Here is a 22,205-nt window from a genome sequence, read left to right as displayed (position 1 = left end):
CTCTCTATCTATATTCTCTGTAGGTTACCTGTGTTAATCTGATGCTGCCAAACCAGTTGTAGATAGATACATCCAACTTCCTTTGTATTATATTTCTTGGGATTGCACTGATGAGAGGGATAGGAGTTGCTATGCTCACAGGAGAATCTTGCCATGTAGCTACGCTGTTTTATTTTATGAATAGGGACATGTTGGGTGCATTAATGACAGCTTTCTATTCCATACGCCAAGATTTATTTAACATGGAAAAGAATAATTTAGCCAATGCACATACAAATATCCAGACAGCTATAGAAATTTTGGTTGTGGCTTAGCATTAAACTACCATAGTTTCTCACATGTTATTTATGTTTTGCAATGCAGTATTAAACGAAGCAACTGCTATATGGTGTGTGCAGGAGAAAGCATGAGTCCAGGACAAGGACGCAATAATAATGGATTAGAGATTGGTTGTTTGGTTGATGCTGCAACTGGTCTCCTTTCCTTCATGGCTAATGGCAAAGAGTTAAGCACATATTACCAGGTAATTATTTTTAGCTTACTATTTTTCCACAGTCACGTCAAGATCAGTTTTCTTTGGGAATTCATAAAGACATAGTCATTCACACATATTTTGTTAATTATTTTTGCAGAGGTACCTAGCATCTTTAATGGTAATTTTTGTTTGTTTGTTCATGATACAGGTTGAACCAAGCACTAAATTATTTCCTGCAGTATTTGCACAAGCTACAAGCCCCAATATTTTCCAGTTTGAGCTTGGGAGAATAAAGGTATTTACTATTTCTAGGATAAGCTGCTGCATTCTGAATGCTTCTAGCACAGAAGTAGTCCTTCAAATGTTTCCATAGAACGCACTGAAACAATGCAAACATTGTGAAACAGTGTTGTCTGCTACCACATAAAAGCTCAAGACTCTTAGAGCTGTGTAGTGGAGATGAGCATTCTCTCATTTTCCTTTTCAACCATTAGAAACTGTGAGGTTCCCGTCAAACTCCCCAATAAGCAGACTCTTCAGTGGAGGCAATCTTTTTATTCAGAAAAGAAATGTACAGGACAGCTCCACTTTGGCTAAGGCTAAAGAGCCCCAAGCACTACATCTCCTATATCACTAACCCACACCCTCCCCCATATTCCATCATCTGGGCACTGAGAAATCCCAAATGTCACCCTCCCCCTGTACCCATAGCATCTGTGAGAACTCTTCTGATACAATACAATAACATTTATTGTGTTTAGCCAAAGGCCATTACAAAACATAATTAAAAACAATATGGTACAAATATGGATAAAACAATATTTCTCCAATATTGCGTACATAAAATTGTAGACGAGTTACAATTTAAAAGAAACAAGGTGGGGACACCTGTAAAACAGCTTTGGCTCGGATCTTCCTGGCGGCCAGAGCGAAAAGTGCCACCCTATATGAAATATAGGGGTCGACATCTGATAACATCCTCCTGCAGTTTTGCACTAGAGTGGAAAATGAAACTTGCAACCAGGTCTCCAGACATATCAGGATAATGATGCCTCTCTAACCAAGGTCAGGATGATACCTCTCCTGTCTTCAAAGGAGAAAGGCATAGATGGAGTTACCATGCCTCTTCCCTCCCCACAGAACGGCTGGTAGATTTACTCACCAGGCCCCAACATACAGACCTTGTCAACAGAGAAATGCAATCAGCTAACATTGTAAGCAACTAAAGTTCTAGGCACTGATAAGCAATGTGTAATACAAAGGTACACAGGAAATGACTGTACAATAGTCATGGTAAGAGCATGTGAATACAGGATCTTGACAGATTCCTTAATAGTTGACATCTTGACTTTTCTGATTATGAAAATACAGACAAGGAGCTTTTAAATGATGTTTGTGTTCTCGTGGAATCTGTGTTTATTGTCCTTCTTACTTTTTGCTATCTTGTGTGGAAACCCTGGGCACTACAAGCCGCTTGGTAACCTTTTCACCATTGCGAAGGGAAGGGGACCTTGCAAACTTTTTGAGATCTACTAAAAACTAGTCTTAAATTTTGCCAGAGCAGTTTGTGCCTTGGCCAGATATAAATGGTGGGAAGCAAGGATACAGTTTAGAAATGTTGATCATGGCAATTTATTATAAATATCTGTATCATGTTTTATTTTTATGTTTTGTTATCGGTTGGATTCCTAAATTTGTCAGTCACATTTGGCTTGTTCTTTAGAATGTAATGCCATTGTCAGCGGGGTTGTTCAAGAGTGAGCACAAAAACCCAGTCCCCCAGTGTCCTCCTCGTCTCCATGTTCAGTTTCTGACACACGTACTTTGGAGCAGAGTGCCAAACCACTTTCTGAAGGTGGATGTATCACGGATCAGTGAGCGTCAAGGCTGGTCAATACAATGTCTGGAGCCTTTACAGTTCATGTCCCTCCACATCCCAGAGGAAAACAGGTACTGTGTATTTACATTTAGAGAAAAACGAGTAGAGTGGTGATGGCTGTGGTGGTGAAAGTGCTGTCAAGTTACAGTTGACTTCAGAAGTGGTTCTCTGCCTCTGCACATCAACCCGCTATTCCTTGGAGTCTCCCATCCAAGTACTAATCATGATCAACTGGGCTTAGCTTCCAAGATCTGATGAGACTAACCTAGGCCATCCAAGTCAGGAGGAAGGTAACATCGGTAAAACTGTGTGACAAACTATATTCCTGGGAAAATATTTTTCTATATTAAATATGCTTGGCATTTTTTTTTTGTAGAGGAGGCTTAGTGAATTTATTCAGAGCAAAAGACAAACATACACATTAGTTAAGCTACAATCAAGAGACTATGAGGGAAAAATATGCCTATGTATTTACATGTATATGCTATCAATACATCATGGAAGTCAATATTCCTTTCAAACATACTTTGGAACTTAGCGGAACATTAGACATTTTGTCCTATAGCTTTATAGAAAACTAGAAAGAAAGCCCATTTTATCGCGGAATAAAATGGGCGGTAGGGGTGAGGGCCAGTGGGGAGGAACGAAGAGGAAGGCTCGAGGCTTGTGGGTGAAGGCGGCACAGGGCAATAGAGGGGAGAAGGCAGGCGACGCGGAGTCCAGGAGGGTAGCGGGGTAAGTGCAGGGTCGTGGGCTGTAGTGGGGTCGGTGAGGCGCGGGGCTCATCGGGGGCATTGTGGATGCGGGGAGGCGCAGGGCCATGGTGGGGCAGGGAGGCGCGGCTGGTCGTCGTAGTTTTGGCACGGCGGGGAGGCACGGCTGTTGGCGAGGGTGGCCTACCTTGCTCTGTGGGGCGGGAGGCTCCGGCAGCAGGATCTCCCAGGCGGCGGGGTGAAGTCTGGTCTCCGGCCGGGCGGGGAGCCTGTTCCCGGAAACGAAGGACGCGGCGGGAGCCAGAGGGGAGAGCGTGGGGCGGCGTAGTCAGTGTGGCTGTGGTGGGCGGCGGCGAGGGTCTCTGTCGGCGGCGGGTGGCAGCGCAGGCCACTCCTGGTGGCACGTGGTAGCGGCAAGGTGTCAGGTTGGTGGCGGGGCTGACGGGGAGGCCTGTAATGGCGGCAGGTGGCGGCATGCGGTGGATGGGCAGAGTCCCTGGGCTGCTCCTTTGCCTAGAGCAAGGGGAGGGCACCATGAGGACTCACAGCATTGTAAGGCGGCTTGTCCTTCAGCGCAGTGAGTCCTCTGGCAGCCGGGCGAGGCCGGGCCAAGCCGGCAATGGGGAGCCGCGCTTTGCGCGGCTCTCCATTGGCGGCCTGACCCTGGATGGACAGTCGGAGGGCCCAATCAGGAGCCGTTTCGCCGCTCCTGATTGGGCCCTCCGAGTTTTTATCCCGGACAGGTCCCGCCCTAACTCCTCCCCGACAGCCCTTACTCAATTATTTAGTCTGCGGCGCCCCGTGCTGCGAGATGGTTCAAAGATAATTTTTGACACCTGGGGGTTTCCAAAGCAGCTTTGTGTATGTCAAAGGTAACTCATGTTGGTAGGGAAAAAAGCATCAGAAGAGCATGGACACATATAAACATATATTCTGTTTATTTTATGGCCCGTATAAACCGCCCAGAGCCGTAAAGAATGGGCGGCATAAAAATCCAAATAAATATTAGGTTACTGATGAGATGTGGATATATGCTACTCTGAATGCAAGCTACTCTATTAATTATTATTATTATTATTATTATTATTATTATTATTATATTTATATTTATATTTATATTTATACTTATACCCCGCCTCCCCCCGAAGGCTCGAGGCGGCTTACATAACCCCGTCCCCTAAAACCATAAAATGACAATAAAAAACAATGATTTACAGTAATTGTAACAGCGATGGCGTAATCTACTCATTTGCTCTTCGCATCCTCATCTACGGCGGGGGGTGACGCTCTCTACCGCCAGTTTGTGAGGGGGGGGGCTGATCTTCTTTCCGCCAGGCCTCAGTTATAAGCCTGGCGGAAGAGCTCCGTCTTACAGGCCCTGCGGAATGCTGGTAATTCCCGCAGGGCCCTCAGCTCTTCCGGGAGCTCATTCCACCAGGTTGGGGCCAGGACCGAAAAGGCCCTGGCCCTAGTCGAGGCCAGGCGGGCTTCCTTGGGGCCGGGAATGACCAGTAGGTTAGCTCCCGCAGAGCGTAAAGCCCTGCGGGAGATATAGGGCAATTGTGGTTGGTTAGGCTTTATCAAGGCAAGATTTAGTTGGCTTATTAACTACAGTTAGTCTTGCATGGTGTCTGAATGCAGATATCCTGGTTTAATCTAATTTCTTCCCTGGTCATGTCCCCACTCCAGCTACAGGGAGGAGGCAAACCAGGATCTGAGTGATCACCTGTTTCACAAACCAATGCCATGTTTTTACATGATGTCTGAACTGAGCTGAACATGCAATCAGTTCAAAACAATGAAATAATTATGATGATAATAATGATCATGTTCCTAGCCATAATAGCTATTTTTAACTAATCTCTGTTTTTTCCTGTAGGTCGATAGATATTTTAGAGTTGATAGAACAAGAAGAATTGTTAAAATTTCACTACCATACTCTCCGACTGTATTCAGCTGTTTGTGCTCTTGGGAACAATCGAGTTGCACACGCAATGTGCAGCCATGTTGATGAGTCTCAACTTCTGTATGCAATTGAGAACAAATATATGCCTGGCTTGTTGCGGGCAGGTTATTATGACCTGCTGATTGACATTCACCTTAATACCTATGCCACTGCGAGGCTGATGATGAACAATGAATTTATTGTTCCAATGACAGATGAGACAAAAAGCATTACACTTTTTCCAGATGAAAATAAAAAGCATGGCCTCCCTGGAATTGGGCTCAGCACCTCTCTGCGACCCAGGATGCAATTTTCTTCTCCCAGTTTTGTAAGGATTAATAGTGAATGCTACCAATACAGTCCTGAATTTCCTCTGGAAATTTTGAAGGCTAAAACCATAGAGATGCTGACAGAGGCCGTTCAGGAAGGCAGTCTTCATGTTAGAGATCCTGTAGGTGGAACTACAGAATTTTTATTTGTTCCCTTAATCAAGCTTTTTTACACTCTACTTATCATGGGAGTATTCCACAATGGAGATCTGAAACATATTTTGCAACTAATAGAACCTAGTGTTTTTAAGGAAGACACAGGTCATGAGGACGACATACAAAAACCAGAGAAGGGACTTGTTACAGAAGGGCTAAATTTGGAAGAAGGACAGGAAGAAATCAAAGAGAAGGTTCCAAAGGAAGGACTTCTCCAAATGAAGCTTCCTGAGCCTGTGAAATTGCAGGTAAGAATCTTTCAATAGACAAATGATAATGATTTTGAACCTATTTTTTCATTATTCCATGTTTTTCAATAGTGCAGAGGACCTTAACTATTGTTGGGTAATATGTTTGAGCCAGTGTTAGTTAATCCCAGTTTTGGGTTACTTCTAATCCAGAATTTGAAGAAGTCACATTTGGTTTATAAACAGTGTATAGGAACTGCATTCAGAAAACTAGGGAGGGATCATACAGGAGCATTTAAGACTTTTCTATTTATTTGTTTTGTTACTCTTGTCCTTGAACAATAAGTGGGATACAAATCAGTAATATCATTCTGCATTGAAAAGTATTATGACATTTTAAAGACTAAATATTTAATGTGGCATGTGCTCCCATGGATTAGAATCCACTTCATCAGAGGTATGGAGAGTTATCCTCAGGTGTAGAAAAAAAACCTTGAAAACAGTTGAGGTAGGTGAAAGGGGACATTTTTATGTTGTGACCAAATGTATAACAAAACAGGATAAGAAGCAGCCCCAATTAAATGTAACTATGCTCCATTTACACAATGAGAAATACTGAACTCCTTTTCCTGTTGCATATCATGCCTTCACAATTTTTTGTAACTAACTGCACATTTAAATGGATGCACAGTTATTCCACTTATTTAATCCATACCATAAGAAATTAGTAGTATACATTTTAAGAAGAGCCAATTGCATACTCCCACATATATTAATGTGCTCATGTAGTCATGAAGTCTTGAGTCAAGCAGGAAAAGAATCCTGTCACACTTACACAATTCAAATCTTTCTCCCTGTGGACTTCCTGAGAAATTCAATTGTTGTCCTAGGAGAATAGAAGAAAACTGAAACAATCTAATTCCTGTGGTGCAGAATCGGAATACAAGGTTAGGTGAAATTCTTGTCCTGAATCCAAATAGCAAGTTAAGGCAAGGCAGACAGGACTTGAGTCAGTTCCTGTTTTGCTAAACTCTGCTTTTTTTCATGCCAGCATTCTCTAACTGGTACAGCCAAGCTCATAGCAACTCAAGTTGCACACTAAATGCTTCAATAAGGCACATATGGTTTGAAGCATGAGCACTTTAATATATGGGAATATGTAATTACTTCTTCTTTAAAAAATCTTAATATTTTCTCATTGTATGGATTAAATTAGTGGAATCATTGTGCATCCATTTAAATGTGCAGTTTGTTACAATTTTTTTTCTGAAGTCATGATAGTAGTTATGTCTAATTGGGGCTGCTTCTTATCCTGTTTTGTTATCCGTGTTCAGCTTCGGGTTGTTTGTTTTGTGTAGAGTGACCCATATGCATGAGCAGTTATTAATGCTGCTTCTTGATACAGTAGTTTAATACCTACAGAATGCTCGTTACTGTCTATGTTGGGAAAGATGTCCTTATTTCAGTAGTATTGAATTAGCAGATAAATTCATTTTCAAGCAGTAAAATGCATAAAATATTAAATGCCACAATGTATAAAAGTTGGTAAAATTATGAAGTGGAGGAACATGATCACGCCAATGAGCAACAAAGGCCATTTAAACCATGTGATGCAGTACAAAAATTACATCTGTAAACTGAAATATTTAAATATTCAAAACATGGTCCTACATCCCTCCACAGAAATGCAGCTGCAGAGTAACAGAGCATTTGAAAGTATGCAGCTATTAGTTACTTTTGTGGATGAGGCATAGATCCAGACTCACAGTGCTTTGAGGTTTAAAAGAGAGTAACTTTACTGGAAAGATTACACATCAAAATATATCATATTCATCTTCCTACTGATCAGTCTTCCTACTGATTCGAAGTACAAAAACTTAAAGAATAGTTACAACAGCAACACATTGCAAGCCTCTTGCATCTAGGCTGCAGGTAGACTAACCATTTCCACACTGAGGACTTACCTAGCCATCATTTCATGATGACTGCTGTTTTTTGGTTCGGGATCACTCTCTGGACCATTTCTGATTTTGCATTTAGGCTTTCCTCCGTTTGTTGTCCAGCCTGCAATTTGCCATTTGTTTTCCACATTGAGGTGGGAAGCTATAATGCTTTTATTCAGGTTTTCACAGCACCTGCCATTTTGAGTGTTGGGCATGCCCATTCCCTCATCACTATCTTCCATTCCTCCTCCCACCTCCCTTCCTCCTCTCCATGGGAAAGGTATCCTAGCACTTAGCTCTTCTATATGGCCTGCATTCGTTCCCCCTTCATTCCACATTCCCTTGATCAGCTAGCCACTTCCCCACAAAGTGTTTTTTAAACCAAGGTTATTGTGTTACAGTGCTGAGATGCTGTAAAAAAACAAGTGGGTTTTTTGGCCTGTTTCAATGCAGAAATTAATGAAAAACTCAAACCTCAACAAATGCATATCTGAACCAAATCCCTAGTCAGGAAGTGGTCTACATCTCACACATCAGCAGATGAAGAGAGAGAGCTGAGAGCCTAATGGCTGCTTGCTTGCTTGAACAAAGGCATACATTGAAATGCTCTTCCTGTAGAAGCAGGAAGTGGGTGGGAGCCCATCTTAAAACAAAGGAATCCTGAGAACACATGGCTCAGTATTCCCAGAAACCTCTCTAATGACCACTTGGTCCCTCTAGAGAGTACACGGGTACAGCTCACCTATGATTGCTGATTGTAATTCCAACAGAAATCCTGAAACAAGGCATAGAAATTAAACCAGTTAGAGACTAAGTTTTTATGATGTTAAAATGGGGAAGAAAGAAGTCTTAGTATTAGGAGAAGGGTAAATTAGAGACAAGTAAAAATAATTAATAATATTGAAAGGAATAATGAGGTTTTTTGGGAATAAAAGTACTCCTAATTGTATATATGAGATTTTTTTTAATGCAGTCAAATTTTAGACAACTTTTTGTTCTTTCATTTTTACAGATGTGTCATTTACTCCAGTACCTTTGTGATTGCCAGATACGCCACAGAATAGAAGCCATTGTAGCATTTTCAGATGACTTTGTAGCAAGACTTCAAGAGAATCAGCGTTTCCGATACAATGAAGTTATGCAAGCATTAAACATGTCTGCTGCATTGACAGCCAAGAAGACAAAAGAGTTTCGTTCTCCACCACAGGAACAGGTATAACTTTTCAAAGAAAAATATCAAATTTGGCTATTCCACTATATAGGAAGTCAAAGCAGCTGCAGCAGATTCATGTGGGTCTGGGATGCAGCTCTAAAAGAAGAGGTGTTGTGATGCCCGTTCTTTGCTCACACTGAGTGCCGCCCACTGTTAGTACCCACTCTATCTCAGGTTCGGCATCCTTTTGAGGATTCTATGGAGAAACCCATATTATCTAGCAGCTGCACTGCTTGCTGATTGAGTTCTGAATCAGGTTTAATGTGGTGATTCTTTAAGGCCTTATGCAGTCTGGAACCTGTGTACCTGAGAGACTGCTTCTCTATATGCCCCCTATGAGTTCAGTGGCCAAAAAACCCTAATCTGCTGGCCTCCTGGGGTGAGAAACTTCATTCAGGGCCATTCCATGAAGGACCAGCTATGGCATTTTTGCTTATTTATTATCTTTATATATACCATAACCAATTCCACATGAGGAATCTGCCCCTGGACAGCCTCTGGCTGCTGGCAGGTTTTAGTGCTGCTTTCACATGATGTCGTCAGCAACCCCAGGTTATCCAGGGGCAGGCTCTAGTTTTGGCAAGATTTGCCTCGAGATGAGGGAAATTGTGGTGGGAAAATGCGGGAGGGGTCTTCCATCAGGAAGCTTGCAAACACGCAGCTTACAACTGCACATTTGCAGCAGGAGGCAGCTCGAATTTTGTGCCTGAGTGTGGAATTGGTGGCTTCCTTAAATTAGAGTGTGTGGGGACTCTTAGCTCAAGTTGAGTCAGTTATGTTTATAATTGGGAAGTTTTGCAAAATATCGAAATGGAATTCAGGTTAGCAAGGAAAATACATCTAAAATATATTTAAACCATCCACACCAGGAAATTTGGAAAATTAATACGAATCCAGTAAACTTATAATGAAAGGTTTTCTTTTGCTTTTTACCTCATCCCATGAACAGTCCTTAAAATATAACTCTCATTATTGTTTATTTTCATTTGAAGATAAATACGCTGCTGAATTTTAAGGATGATAAAAATGACTGTCCTTGTCCTGAAGAAATTAGAGATCAGCTCTTGGATTTTCATGAAGACCTAATGGCGCATTGTGGTAAACCTTCTTTTTATATATTCTTGATTCTAATATCCTGAAACAGAATAGTTTTATGGTATACTACACAGTTGTATCCCCCTTCAAGGATCGCTGCCTTGTTGTGGCAAGGGGGCTTGCGTAGCTCAGTGAAGCTATGAGCTATGCCATGTAGGGCTACCCAAGACGGACAGGTCATAGCTGAGAGCTCTGACAAAAGGTGATCCACTAGAGAAGGAAATGGCAAACCACTCCAGTATCTTTGCCATGAAAACTCTATGGACAGTTCCAATAGGCATAACGATATGACGCTGGAAGATGAGCCCCTCAGGTCGGAAGGTGTCCAATATGCTACTGGGGATGAGCAGACGGCTAGTAAGAGTAGCGCCAGAATGAATGAAGCGACTGGGTCAAAGCCAAAAGGACGCTCAGTTGTGGAAGTAACTGGTGGCGAAAAGACAGTCGGATGCTGTAAAGATTTTTATTCCATAGGAACCTGGAACGTCAGATCCATGAATCAAGGCAAGCTGGACATGGTTAAACAAGAGATGACAAGACTGAACATCGACATTTTAGGAATCAGTGAACTAAAATGGACAGGAATGGGTGAATTTAATTCAGATGACCATCAGGTATACTACTGTGGATGAGAATCTCACAGAAGAAATGGAGTAGCCTTCATAATCAATAAGAGAGTGGGAAAAGCAGTCTTGGGATACAATCCCCAAAATGACAGAATGATCTCAGTTCGAATCCAAGGCAAACCTTTCAACAGCACAGTAATCCAGGTCTACGCCCCAACCACTGCTGCTGAAGAGGATGAAGTTGACCAGTTCTATGAAGCACTACAACACCTTCTAGAAGCAACGCCCAAAAATGATGTGCTTATCATCATGGGGGATTGGAATGCTAAAGTAGGAAGCCAAAAGATAACCGGGATAACAGGCAAGTTTGGCCTTGGAGTACAAAATTAAGCAGGGCACAGGCTGGTAGAATTTTGGCAAGAGAATACAATGGTCACAGCAAACACTCTTTTCCAACAACCCGAGAGACGACTCTACACATGGACATCACCAGACGGTCAACACAGAAATCAGATTGACTATGTGCTCTGCAGCCAAAGATGGAGAAGTTCTATACAGTCAGTAAAAACAAGACCAGGAGCTGATTGTGGTTCAGATCATCAGCTTCTTGTTGCAAAATTTAGGCTTAAATTGAAGAAAGTAGGGAAAAGCACTAGGCCACTCAGGTATGAACTAAATCATATTCCTGACGAATATACAGTAGAGGTGACAAATAGATTTAAGGAATTAGATCTGATAGACAGAGTGCCTGAAGAACTATGGACAGAGGTTCGCAACATTGTACAAGAGGTAGCAACTAAAATCATCCCAAAGAAAAAGAAATGCAAGAAATCAAAATGGCTATCTGAGGAAGCTTTACAAATAGCTAAGGAGAGAAGGGAAGTGAAAAGCAAGGGAGAAAGAGAAAGATACACCCAACTGAATGCAGAATTCCAGAGAAAAGCTAGAAAAGATAAGAATACCTTCTTAAATGAACAGTGCAAACAAATAGAAGAAAACAATAGAATGGGGAGGACCAGAGATCTTTTCAAGAAAATTGGAGATATGAAGAGAACGTTTCATGCAAAGATGGGTATGATAAGGGACCAAAATGGTAGGGACCTCACAGAAGCAGAAGAGATTTAAAAAAGGTGGCAAAATTATACAGAAGAACTATACAAGAGCGAGCTTAACATCCCTGATAACCACAGTGGGGTAGTTACTGACCTGGAGCCAGTCATCCTGGAATGTGAAGTCAAATGGGCCTTAGGAAGTCTGAGCAACAATAAAGCTAGTGGTGGTGACAGCATTCCTATTCAAAATCTTAAAATACTATGCAGTAAAAGTGCTACACTCAATATGCCAGCAAATTTGGACAACTCAAAAATGGCCACAGGATTGGAAAAGGTCAGTTAACATTCCAATCCCAAAGAAGGGCAATGCCAAAGAATGTTCAAACTACCGCACCATTGCACTAATTTCTCATGCTAGCAAAGTTATGCTCAAAATCCTACAAGCTAGGCTCCAGCAATATGTGGACCGAGAACTTCCAGAAGTACAGGCAGGATTTCGAAGAGGCAGAGGAACTAGAGATCAAATTGCCAACATACGCTGGATCATGGAGAAAGCTAGGGAGTTCCAGAAGAACATCTATTTCTGCTTCATTGACTATGCTAAAGCCTTTGATTGTGTGGAGCACAACAAATTGTGGCAAGTTCTTAAAGAGATGGGAATACCAGAGCATCTTATTTGTCTCTTGAGAAACCTATATGCAGGTCAAGAAGCAACAGTGAGAACTGAACATGGTATCACTGATTGGTTCAAAATTGAGAAAGGAGTTCGGCAAGGCTGTATACTGTCACCTTGTCTATTTAACTTGTATGCGGAGCACATCATGAGAAAGGCGGGATTAGAGGAGTCACAAATTGGGATCAAGATTGAAGGGAGAAATATCAACAACCTCAGATATGCAGATGATACCACTCTAATGGCAGAAAGTGAAGAGGAACTAAAGAGCCTGTTGATGCGGGTGAAGGAGGAGAGTGCAAAAGTTGGCTTGAAACTCAGCATCAAGAAAACAAAGATCATGTCATCCGGCCCTCTCAATTCCTGGCAAATAGATGGGGAAGAAATGGAGATAGTGACAGATTTTATTTTCCTGGGCTCCAAGATCACTGTAGATGGGGACTGCAGCAAAAAAATTAAAAGACGCTTGCTCCTGGGGCAGAAAGCTATGGCAAATCTAGACAGCATCCTAAAAAGCAGAGACATCACCCTGCCAACAAAAGTGCGTTTAGTCAAGGCTATGGTATTCCCAGTTGCAATGTATGGCTGTGAAAGTTGGACCATAAGGAAGGCCGAGCGTCAAAGAATTGAGGCTTTTGAACTCTGGTGCTGGAGAAGACTCTTGCGAGTCCCTTGGACTGCAAGGCGAACAAACCGGTCAGTCCTAGAGGAGATCAGCCCTGATTGCTCCTTCCTGAAGATGAAACTCAAATACTTTGGCCACCTAATGAGAAGGAAGGACTCCCTGGAGAAGAGCCTAATGCTGGGACCGATCGAGGGCAAAAGAAGAAGGGGACAACAGAGAATGAGGTGGCTGGATGGAGTCACTGAAGCAGTAGGTGCAAACTTAAAATGCACTCTGGGGAATGGTAGAGGACAGGAAGGCCTGGAGGATCATTGTCCATGGGGTCGCGATGGGTCGGACACGACTTCGCACCTAACAACAACAACACAGTTGTATGATGGTAATGAAAGAGACTGTTCCGAATAATGCTTTACATTTGTACTTAAACCATTTTAAAGGTGAAGAGCTATGAGTGCATTGGCAGAAAGGCAATAATGTAACAAGGACATAGTCAAAAACCTAAACTCCCAGTTTTTTCTTGTAATAATAATTGTGCTACAAAGTCATGTCTTTATTTACAGTAAGTGTTCATATTTTTACAGTGTTAAAATTTGTGGCCTCTTTATTCAAACTCATCTGTATATTTGAACTTTTGTCTGTAGGAATTCAACTAGATGAAGATGGATCTTTAGATGGAAACAGTGACTTAACTATTAAAGGTCGCCTCCTATATCTTGTTGAAAGGGTCACTCATCTGAAAAAGAAACAAGCAGAAAAGCCACTTGATGATGATGCTAAGAAACCATGTATGTGATATAAAATGAATAGTCAGGACTAAAATTATATTATTCCTTCTGCCTCAGTCTACTCTAGCTACAAGTTTGCTAATTTCATTATGGCACCACATCTTCCAGAGTTTCCATTCATGTATTCACCATTGTTAAATATTGTAAAGAATTTTATACATATTCTTTTATAAGTAAATTTGCTGTGCACAATTAGAAGAAGAAGAGTTCGTTCTTATATGCTGATTTTCTCTACCTGGAGTCTCAAAGCGGCTTACAGTCGCCTTCCCTTTCCTCTCCCCACAACAGACACCCTGTGAGGTGGGTGAGGCTGAGAGAGCCCTGATATTACTACTTAGTCACAACAGCCTTATCAGTGCTGTGGTGAGCCCAAGGTCACCCAGCTGGTTGCATGTGGGGGAGCGCAGATTCAAACCCGGCTTAGAAGTCTGTACTCCTAACCACTACACCAAATTATTTCATGAAAACTGTCAACAGCAGTTTATAAAAGTAGTTAAAAGAAGGACCTGGCTAATCTGTGTGGTTTGTTAGAAGAAATGTTTCTAAAGATAAAAATTCATTAGGATTTAACAATTAATCTAGGATTTCTTAAACAGATGAATATGACACTGATATACTGATATAGTCAGACATAGGATATGCTTCCATGAGTTTTGTTTTTCCATCCTGACAGTGCTTTTATTGGCATACTGTAATAATACAATTCTGTAAAAAAAAAAATCTTCTAATTTCTAATTCTGACCAGGATAGCATATTGCACTTAATAAATTGTTATTAACTGTGAAACAGTCATAAAATCTGTCTGTCTTGACATTTCTTCCATTTAGCGACTCTCCAACAACTCATTTCAGAGACAATGGTACGCTGGGCCCAGGAGTCAGTAATAGAGGATCCAGAGTTGGTGAGGGGCATGTTTGTTCTGCTGCACCGCCAGTATGATGGAGTTGGTGGTTTGGTTCGAGCTTTGCCAAAAACATATACTATAAATGGTGTATCCGTGGAAGATACAATAAGCTTGCTCGCATCTCTTGGCCAAATTCGTTCTCTTCTTAGCGTCAGAATGGGCAAGGAAGAAGAGAAACTTATGATTCGTGGATTGGGGTAATTCATCAGTTCCTTCATTAATTTATTGTTATATATATGCTGTTTGCTGTAAAACCACAAGTCAGCAGGTATGCCTTTTTATGGACCTTGGGTGTGTGTAGCATTGTAGAAATGGAAGTTGTGGGAGCTGGGTGGTTTGTTTTGGTGACCTATCATGCTGTCCAGTCCTAGATTCTGATTTCATTTGAAGCCATTCAGCCTTGTATTCAGCTGACTTGAGATACTCACATTATTGTAAATGTAATTGGAGAATTTGGAAGTGAGTGTACTACAGGGCAGAGATATCCAAGATCTAGATATGAATGGATATGCATATTTCGTGTTCGTAGGTTGTTTTGCTGTTTCTCACCCCACCTCATTTCTATTGTAAAGTTTTCTGAGATTAGCTCTTTCTTCAACTCTTTATAAAACAGTTTATATGTTTGTCATATGTACAGCAGCCAGGGCTTCCCTATTATCTGCAGTAGATCACTTTGCTTTCTAGGGGTTTATCCTTCATGGCAATTGTAAAACAAAGTAGATATTTCTGCTGATTCCCCCTTCCCACTGCATGTCCTTTAAGGACGCAAGCTTCCAGGTTGGACCTGGAGATCCCCTGAAGTTACAGCTTATTTCCAGATGATGATCATTTCCCTGGTAGAATATTGATGAAGTCAAAATAATGGTATTGAGCTTTATTTTATTATAGTCAGTCTTTCTTGTATCTCTACTAATGGTGTATTCTAGTTCTTTCAATATTAAAATTATATACTTAAAGAACCACACACAAAAAGTGCTGACATGACCTATCAAGTCATGAGATTTGGAAAACATTATTTTCAGGTGAAAGTATTTTAATAGGCATTTAAACAGAATTTCACTTGTCGCTATTGGTTGCAGTTCTGCACACACCAGTCTGACTGTGCAGAAAATTATAGCCATTTTATTAAAAAAAGACTAAATTTCTCAGCCAACAAGTCATTTTGCAATATCAAATGAGCAATATAATAGTTTAATTAGAAAATAAAACAATGCCTTAAAAAGCCAGCAGCCATAAACCCTTCCTTTTACTCTCATCCCTTCCAAAGGGAGAGAAGGAACGGGACTAATGGAAAGGATGGCAGCCATTCCAGCTTTACAGTGTTTGGGTGCACATACTCTGCTATAAGGCTGGTAGGGTTGCAAGCCATTCCAGCAATCCTTTTTGCTTCCCCCCATTTGGTGGGAAGGAAGTGAAAGGGAACCCTAAAATGACTGCCAGCCATTTCAAATCAGATCAAAATACCTTTATTAGCATTGTTAACTAAACATGACATATAGAAGTATAGTTAAAAACATTCAAGCTAAAACTCAAATTTACTATGTAACTCTTTAGCTTATTTGAACAGAATTGCATAGAAGAATCTGGTGATGGCTTCACTTATCTGGGGATTTGAGTCACTCAATAAATATTGAAGCAGTGTTGTGGAATTATGGGAGTCAACTTCTCTCATTAGAGGCTTTATGATGTGGTCTCTGAGGAGGTTATAGTGCTCACAGTTTAGCAGGACATGTTCCACAGTCTCTGATTTTTTTAATGTTTAGGAGCAGAACCTCTCAGTAAAGGGCACTTTTAAATATCAGCCCTTAATTATGGCCATTGGAAATACATTTAAATGTGTCAGCATAAAACTTCATTTCAGGACAGGAGCTGTTAGCAGAGAGAAGAATTCTGGAGTCTTCCTGGCCAATGGATATATATTTTAAAAGTGGGAGGGGGAGCATGTTTTGTGTGCACCAGTTACTACTACTACTACTACTACTACTACTACTACTACTACTACTACTATTAATTAGATTTATTTCCCGCCACTAGTGATTGATAGTCAATATCTAGGATTCTTTGTCTGATGATACTGGTGAATTGTCTCTCTTCAGAGTTTTCCAGGTGTTCTAGGGAGAGGCTAATTGTTTTTAATTTATCAATAATCATGTTTGGCCAAGGAGAGAAAAAATTGTCATTTAACATAAGATAGATTATGGAGCCCTGAAGTTTAGTCGCAGCCAGAATTTGAAGATTCGAAGCCAGGCTTGAGTGGCAAGTTGTTTGACACCTGTCTCGAGGCAGATTGTGGAATAAGCAACATACCTGAGTAAGCCAAGCAGGTGATGCAGAAAAGAACATTATACCGTTTCCAAATCAGAGATGCTATTCAGACACCAGACAAGTAGACCATAGAGTATTTTTGGTAGCAATTTCAAGTTAAAAACATTGGCCACCCTTGGTGAAAAAAAAACCCTCACTCATGTGCTGACTTTCTGTTTAATTAGATTTAGTGCTTGCTTCCATTGTGGAGTCTATTTCAGGGAGTGATGGAAAGTAATTCTCAGATATTTGAATTGATGCACTTGTTTAATTGTTTGTCCATTTATTTCCCATTTTGCCAATTTCCTGGATTTGGAAAAGATCTTCGATTTAGTGAAGTTTATTTTGAGTTCATTTTGCATGCAGTAGGTTGAAAAGACAAGTTGTGGATTAGCTGTAAAAGACAGATGTCCATTCCCATGTCCTTATGATTCCCCATAGTTGAGTTCTTGGAATAGAGTTGAAAGCAGCTTGTAGATCACGAAATGCAGCATTCCATGTTTGTTTTTGGAATACACCGCTATTAGATGGTAAATAGTTAAGGCATGATCAAGTGTAGACTACCTTTTACTAAAGTCAGCTTGTTCTGGTCCAGTTTTAAGAGAAGACCCTCCAGTGAGTTTAGTCATTAAATAGCTGTATAGATTTCTGAGCAAGCTGATAGGTCTATAATTTGCCAGCAAATTTGGGTCACCCTTCTTGAAGATAGGGACAACAATTACTTTTCTCCAAGGTATAGAGGGAAGCCTGGAGTTGGGCCCAGAAATTAGGGAATTTCAGTAGCATTTCTGATGGAATTCCATCTAGGCCTAATGCTTTACCGGAATATAGCTTAGAAATTAATTTTCTGATTTCATTGTCTTTTACTGGATGCTAGTCTGGGGTCTCTTCTGGGATGCATTTTTTGCTATCATCTGTTGGTCATGGTAAACTTTGAAAAAATGGTCAATGCACAGTTTCCAGTACAGAGGAACTGGACGATTGCCCTCTAGACCCTGTCCTACAAATTACCGGAATGTCTTATTGTTACATGTCTGGAAGGCCTATGTAAAACGGTCCCATATCTTATTTAGAGAGTTTTGGTTTTTGGTCTTCATTAGGTCTAGGTATTTTTTCCTGGTAGCAAGGTGACTTCCAGCCATGTAAACATAACAGCGTTTGGGATCCGACTGTCAGCTGATAAGTTTTAATGGCTTTCACTTCCTTCTCCTTCAAAGGAAGGGAAGCAAAGGTGATTGCTAAAATGGCTGCAAGCCAGCAGCCTCCGCAGGGGCCCCTGGTTCAAATCCCAAGCCCATCTCTACAGGATCAGCTGTTTGTTGGATTCTATGTTTGGAGTGGTTCAAACTGGGCCCTTTTATAGACCGTAAGCTTTTTGGTAGGCTCTGTGGGATGCTGAGGCCTTTAAATAGATCTTGACCCCTTTAAATGCCACAGAGCTGAATTAATTTGGCTTTCCTTCTTAATATCATATTAATATTATCAGAAAATACCACTATTTTTCAAGTCTGATATATCTAGACTCCACCCAGTGCTTGGCTCTCAACATTTTTGCTTTCCTCCCCCTGTTGTCCTTCTCCCAGCCCCCTTCTTCCCATATTTGCTTCATGTTGTATTTTACAGTGGGGGTAAAGAAAAAGTAAGAGTAGTGGTGGCAGGGGAAGGCACTACCAGGCCAGACAAAAGATGGGGCAACCAACCAGTATCATACCAATGGTGCCAGCATTGCTGGATGAACACCCCCATGCTTGCCATGCACTGATGGATCCTTGTGAGTGCCAAGATTGCTGAATATGAATAATCAGGTGGAACTCATACCCCACTCCCTATTTCATATGGCAGTGCAGGTGAGAATCCTGTGCTGCAGGCTGTGGATACCCGTGACCTTGTCATGGCAAGACTTGGAGGCCAGAGACTCTCCACATGTGGCAGCAGCTGAGCAGTCAGCACAGAGTATCTAACTGGAGATGGTTTAAATCTGAAATTTCTGCCTAATATATATATATGCTTTACTCCTGAGCTATCAACTCTCCTTTTTGATTTCATAATTCAATGTAGTTATGGATGCAATCCTGTTAATTAAATCTGATGTCCCTACAACATGGAATTGTGATCTGTGCAATCTTTGTACTGCATGTTCTTCTAAAAACATCTTCTTTGTACAAAATACTATGCAAATTGGCATGAAACTGAAAACAAAGTGTAATTGTCAGTTGTAATTATTTTCCTTTTGCTGCACAGGGACATCATGAACAATAAAGTTTTTTACCAACATCCTAACCTTATGAGGGCATTGGGGATGCATGAGACTGTTATGGAAGTTATGGTGAATGTACTTGGAGGGGGCGAGTCAAAGGTAATGTACTAGCAAATGTTATTGCCTGTCCATCATTCAGTTACTTAACATCCACTGAGGCTCCAAGTAGGGTCATCTTGAAATCCAGTGTGTGCATCAGACTGACTTCTGATGCATGGGACTTTCTGTTATAAACTTTCTGTTATAATTCCCCAACCAGGTGTTGGATCTGAACCACACCTCTGCAAAAACAGCAAATATGAAAGGTAGTTCTGGATACTGGACCTTACCTTAGCCCCTTGAGTGAATCCAAGCTAAACTTGCATTCTGTTTTATGTTCTTAGCTGTGGACAGCCTTGGTCAATTTCATTTTACCAAATAAGCACACTTAGTATATTAGTTTGCATGGAATATCAGTAAAAGGAACAGGAAAGCAAATTTGTTAGCCACAGAAAACCTGAGCAGAGGGGATATAAAAGTACTGAGTTCACATTGCTGAACAGCAAGCAGCAGTTTCAGATTTCCTGATTTAATGATGTTTACAGTTGTTACTCCTCTCTCTTTTGAGACTGAGGAGTCATGAAGGATCCTAAATGAGAACAGCAAGAGAAAGGAAAATGAGGTATTCCCCCTTTCTTTTTTCCACTCTAAGAGTTCAGCTCAGAATTTCAAAAGAGCATCTTTAAAACACATCCTGTGGAAAAGAGAGGGAATACACTCTTAACAGGATAGAACGTTCAAGAAAATAATCTGTAAATAATCTGTAATCCAAGTACCAGTTTGGTCATAAGAACAGAAATTTAAATGGCTCCAGTCCACCAAACGCAGCAGCAAGCAAGAAAGAAGGGGGCACAAATACGGATGTGAGAATCAGGATTGATTCAGTGTTTGTTTGTTTGCGTCCTTTAAAAAGACCCATGATTCTCTAATTGATTTGTAAACTGAATTGTTAAACCTCAAATCAATTTATCTTTCTATCCTCTCTGCTCCAGTGATCCTTTTTACTTCTGTCACTTGGGAAGGCAGGGGAAACAAAAGGGAGCCCTGAAATGGCTGCCAGCCATTTAAACTTAATAGCTTGACTTGCCCATTGGTCAGCAGTTAAGTTTAAATGTACAGCAGTCATTTGAACCCTCCTTTTCACAATCCCTTCTTCAAAAGGAAGGAAAACAAAAGACTGCTGGCAGCCAGCTGACAGGCTCTGTGGGGAGGGTGTTTTAGCCCCCATACACACAGCCCAAGTTCCTCAAAGAGACTTCTCTCCATGGATTGGCTATTTGTTAGGCCTGTTCAAACTGCTCCCCCAATCTAAAAAATAATTGAGATCAGCTGTTTGTTGGACTGTGGGGGGCAGTTTGTACTGGCTCTCCCCACACAGCCCAAGCTGCTTCCAGGGAAAGAAGCCTCTCCATGGGATGTTGTTTGAGCTGTGCAGGGAGAGTTGGTTCAAACCATCCCTCCCCAAACAGCCCAAGCTGATCCTGCAGAGAGACATCTCTCTGTGGAATCAGATATTTTTTGGACTGGGGGCAGTTCAAACCAGCCCTCCCCTCACAGCCCAATCTGATTCTGAGGAAAGAATCGTCTCCAAGGAATTGGGTGTTTGATAGGTTGTATGGGGAGGGCTGGTTCAGTCTGCCCTCAAGCTGAACAAATCACTGAGCCATGTAGTGAAGCCGCTCTCTGGATCAGCTGTTTGTTGGGCTGTGTTCAGAAGGCCTGTTCAAACTGCTGCCCTCACAGCCTGTCAAACAACTGATCTACAGAGAGGCTTCTCTCAGTAAGATCAGCTGTTCTCTGAGGCATTTAAATGGTTCTGAGTCACTTTAAATGCCTCAAAGTTGAAAAAAATCTGGATTTCCAGGATATTTCTGAACCCAAATCTCTATAACAGTACTGGGATTTGGGTGAGGTAAGAATTGATCTGAACCCAAAAACAAGCCAAATTTTTGTGTGTGCACATTCCTAGTCACAAACTGATATAAATCAATTTGGTTCCCAATAGAACATATTGGTTCTTAGTTCTGTTTGTGGTTCATCTGCAAACCATGAATAGAGCTGCAAAAAAGGGGTTCATGCCCATCCCTAGCTGAGACCTCCCTCAATATCTCAATATCTCATTATTGCAAGCTGGTACATAAGTTCTCAAGGGCAGCTGGAGTAAGATACAAGGGGAAAGTGCCTGGCTGCTATTATCCATCTCTTAAAAATGTACATTAGACTTCAGTGATTCTGTGGTCCTTTAACAGACAGACAGGGAGGATTTAGTACTGGGTCTTATGTGGCAAAGGAAATGAACTCTGTGATGCTATTTTCCCCTGCACACTAATAGACTTGCTAGTATGTTTCTGCTAGATGCTTCCTATCTTGAGTTCAGGAACAGCAGTGATGGATGTCTGTAGAGCCAGTTCCTTGGGGAAGAGTCTTTGGAGACTTCTTAGAGGCTCTCTGCTAAAGCCAAGGCTTTCTGGCTTATTTTATGCAGCAGAACAAAGGTATCTGAAGAGGTGTCCATGTACACCAGAGCTTATACCTTGAATAAAACTTTGTTGCTTTTAAAGGTGACACTGGACTCAAAATTTGTTTTGGTTTCACACTGACCCCTTCTTATCCTATGCTGTGGTCCTAGTATGAATTGGTGTGTGTGTATGCTAATTGCCTTTAGAAATGCTGAACAGACAGTTTTGTGGCTAGCATCTCATTAAGTTTGACTGTTAGGAATATGTACAAGATTATCAGTCACAAGGACCACAGTTTCTCTAAAATGTGCAGCAAAACAGATGGATCACTAACATTCATAGTTTTTGCACACTAATTTAATATCATTTGTCTAGGAAATCACCTTTCCTAAGATGGTGGCAAATTGCTGTCGTTTTCTATGCTATTTTTGCCGCATCAGCAGACAGAATCAAAAGGCTATGTTTGATCATCTTAGCTATCTTTTGGAAAACAGCAGTGTTGGGCTTGGTAAGTATTAATTTAAAGTGTCCTGAAACTAGAATCCAGAGGTAAGTGGGTCAGTTTCACAGTCGATATATTGAATATTTCATCCTATTTTGTTAGA

At 41.2% G+C, this 22,205-nt stretch overlaps 1 protein-coding gene across 9 annotated transcripts in view; it reads left to right on the top strand.

Annotated features, from left to right (window-relative positions):
- RYR2 (ryanodine receptor 2) overlaps positions 1-22,205 on the top strand; it is a 458,147-nt gene that overhangs the window by 268,730 nt on the left and 167,212 nt on the right. For all 9 annotated transcript variants that reach the window (XM_077345372.1, XM_077345367.1, XM_077345356.1 and 6 more), the window contains 10 exons: positions 364-523; positions 684-770; positions 2,199-2,425; positions 4,947-5,745; positions 8,641-8,841; positions 9,834-9,939; positions 13,494-13,637; positions 14,465-14,738; positions 19,087-19,201; positions 21,976-22,108. In XM_077345372.1, the coding sequence (XP_077201487.1) occupies positions 364-523; positions 684-770; positions 2,199-2,425; positions 4,947-5,745; positions 8,641-8,841; positions 9,834-9,939; positions 13,494-13,637; positions 14,465-14,738; positions 19,087-19,201; positions 21,976-22,108 (2,246 nt within the window). The remainder of the gene's footprint in view (positions 1-363; positions 524-683; positions 771-2,198; positions 2,426-4,946; positions 5,746-8,640; positions 8,842-9,833; positions 9,940-13,493; positions 13,638-14,464; positions 14,739-19,086; positions 19,202-21,975; positions 22,109-22,205) is intronic.

This window comes from Paroedura picta, chromosome 1, assembly GCF_049243985.1.
Source record: "Paroedura picta isolate Pp20150507F chromosome 1, Ppicta_v3.0, whole genome shotgun sequence".
In the NCBI taxonomy this organism is placed as follows: domain Eukaryota; kingdom Metazoa; phylum Chordata; class Lepidosauria; order Squamata; family Gekkonidae; genus Paroedura; species Paroedura picta.
The sequence above is the reverse complement of the archived record's forward strand: the minus strand, read 5'-3'. Positions and strand labels throughout refer to the sequence as shown.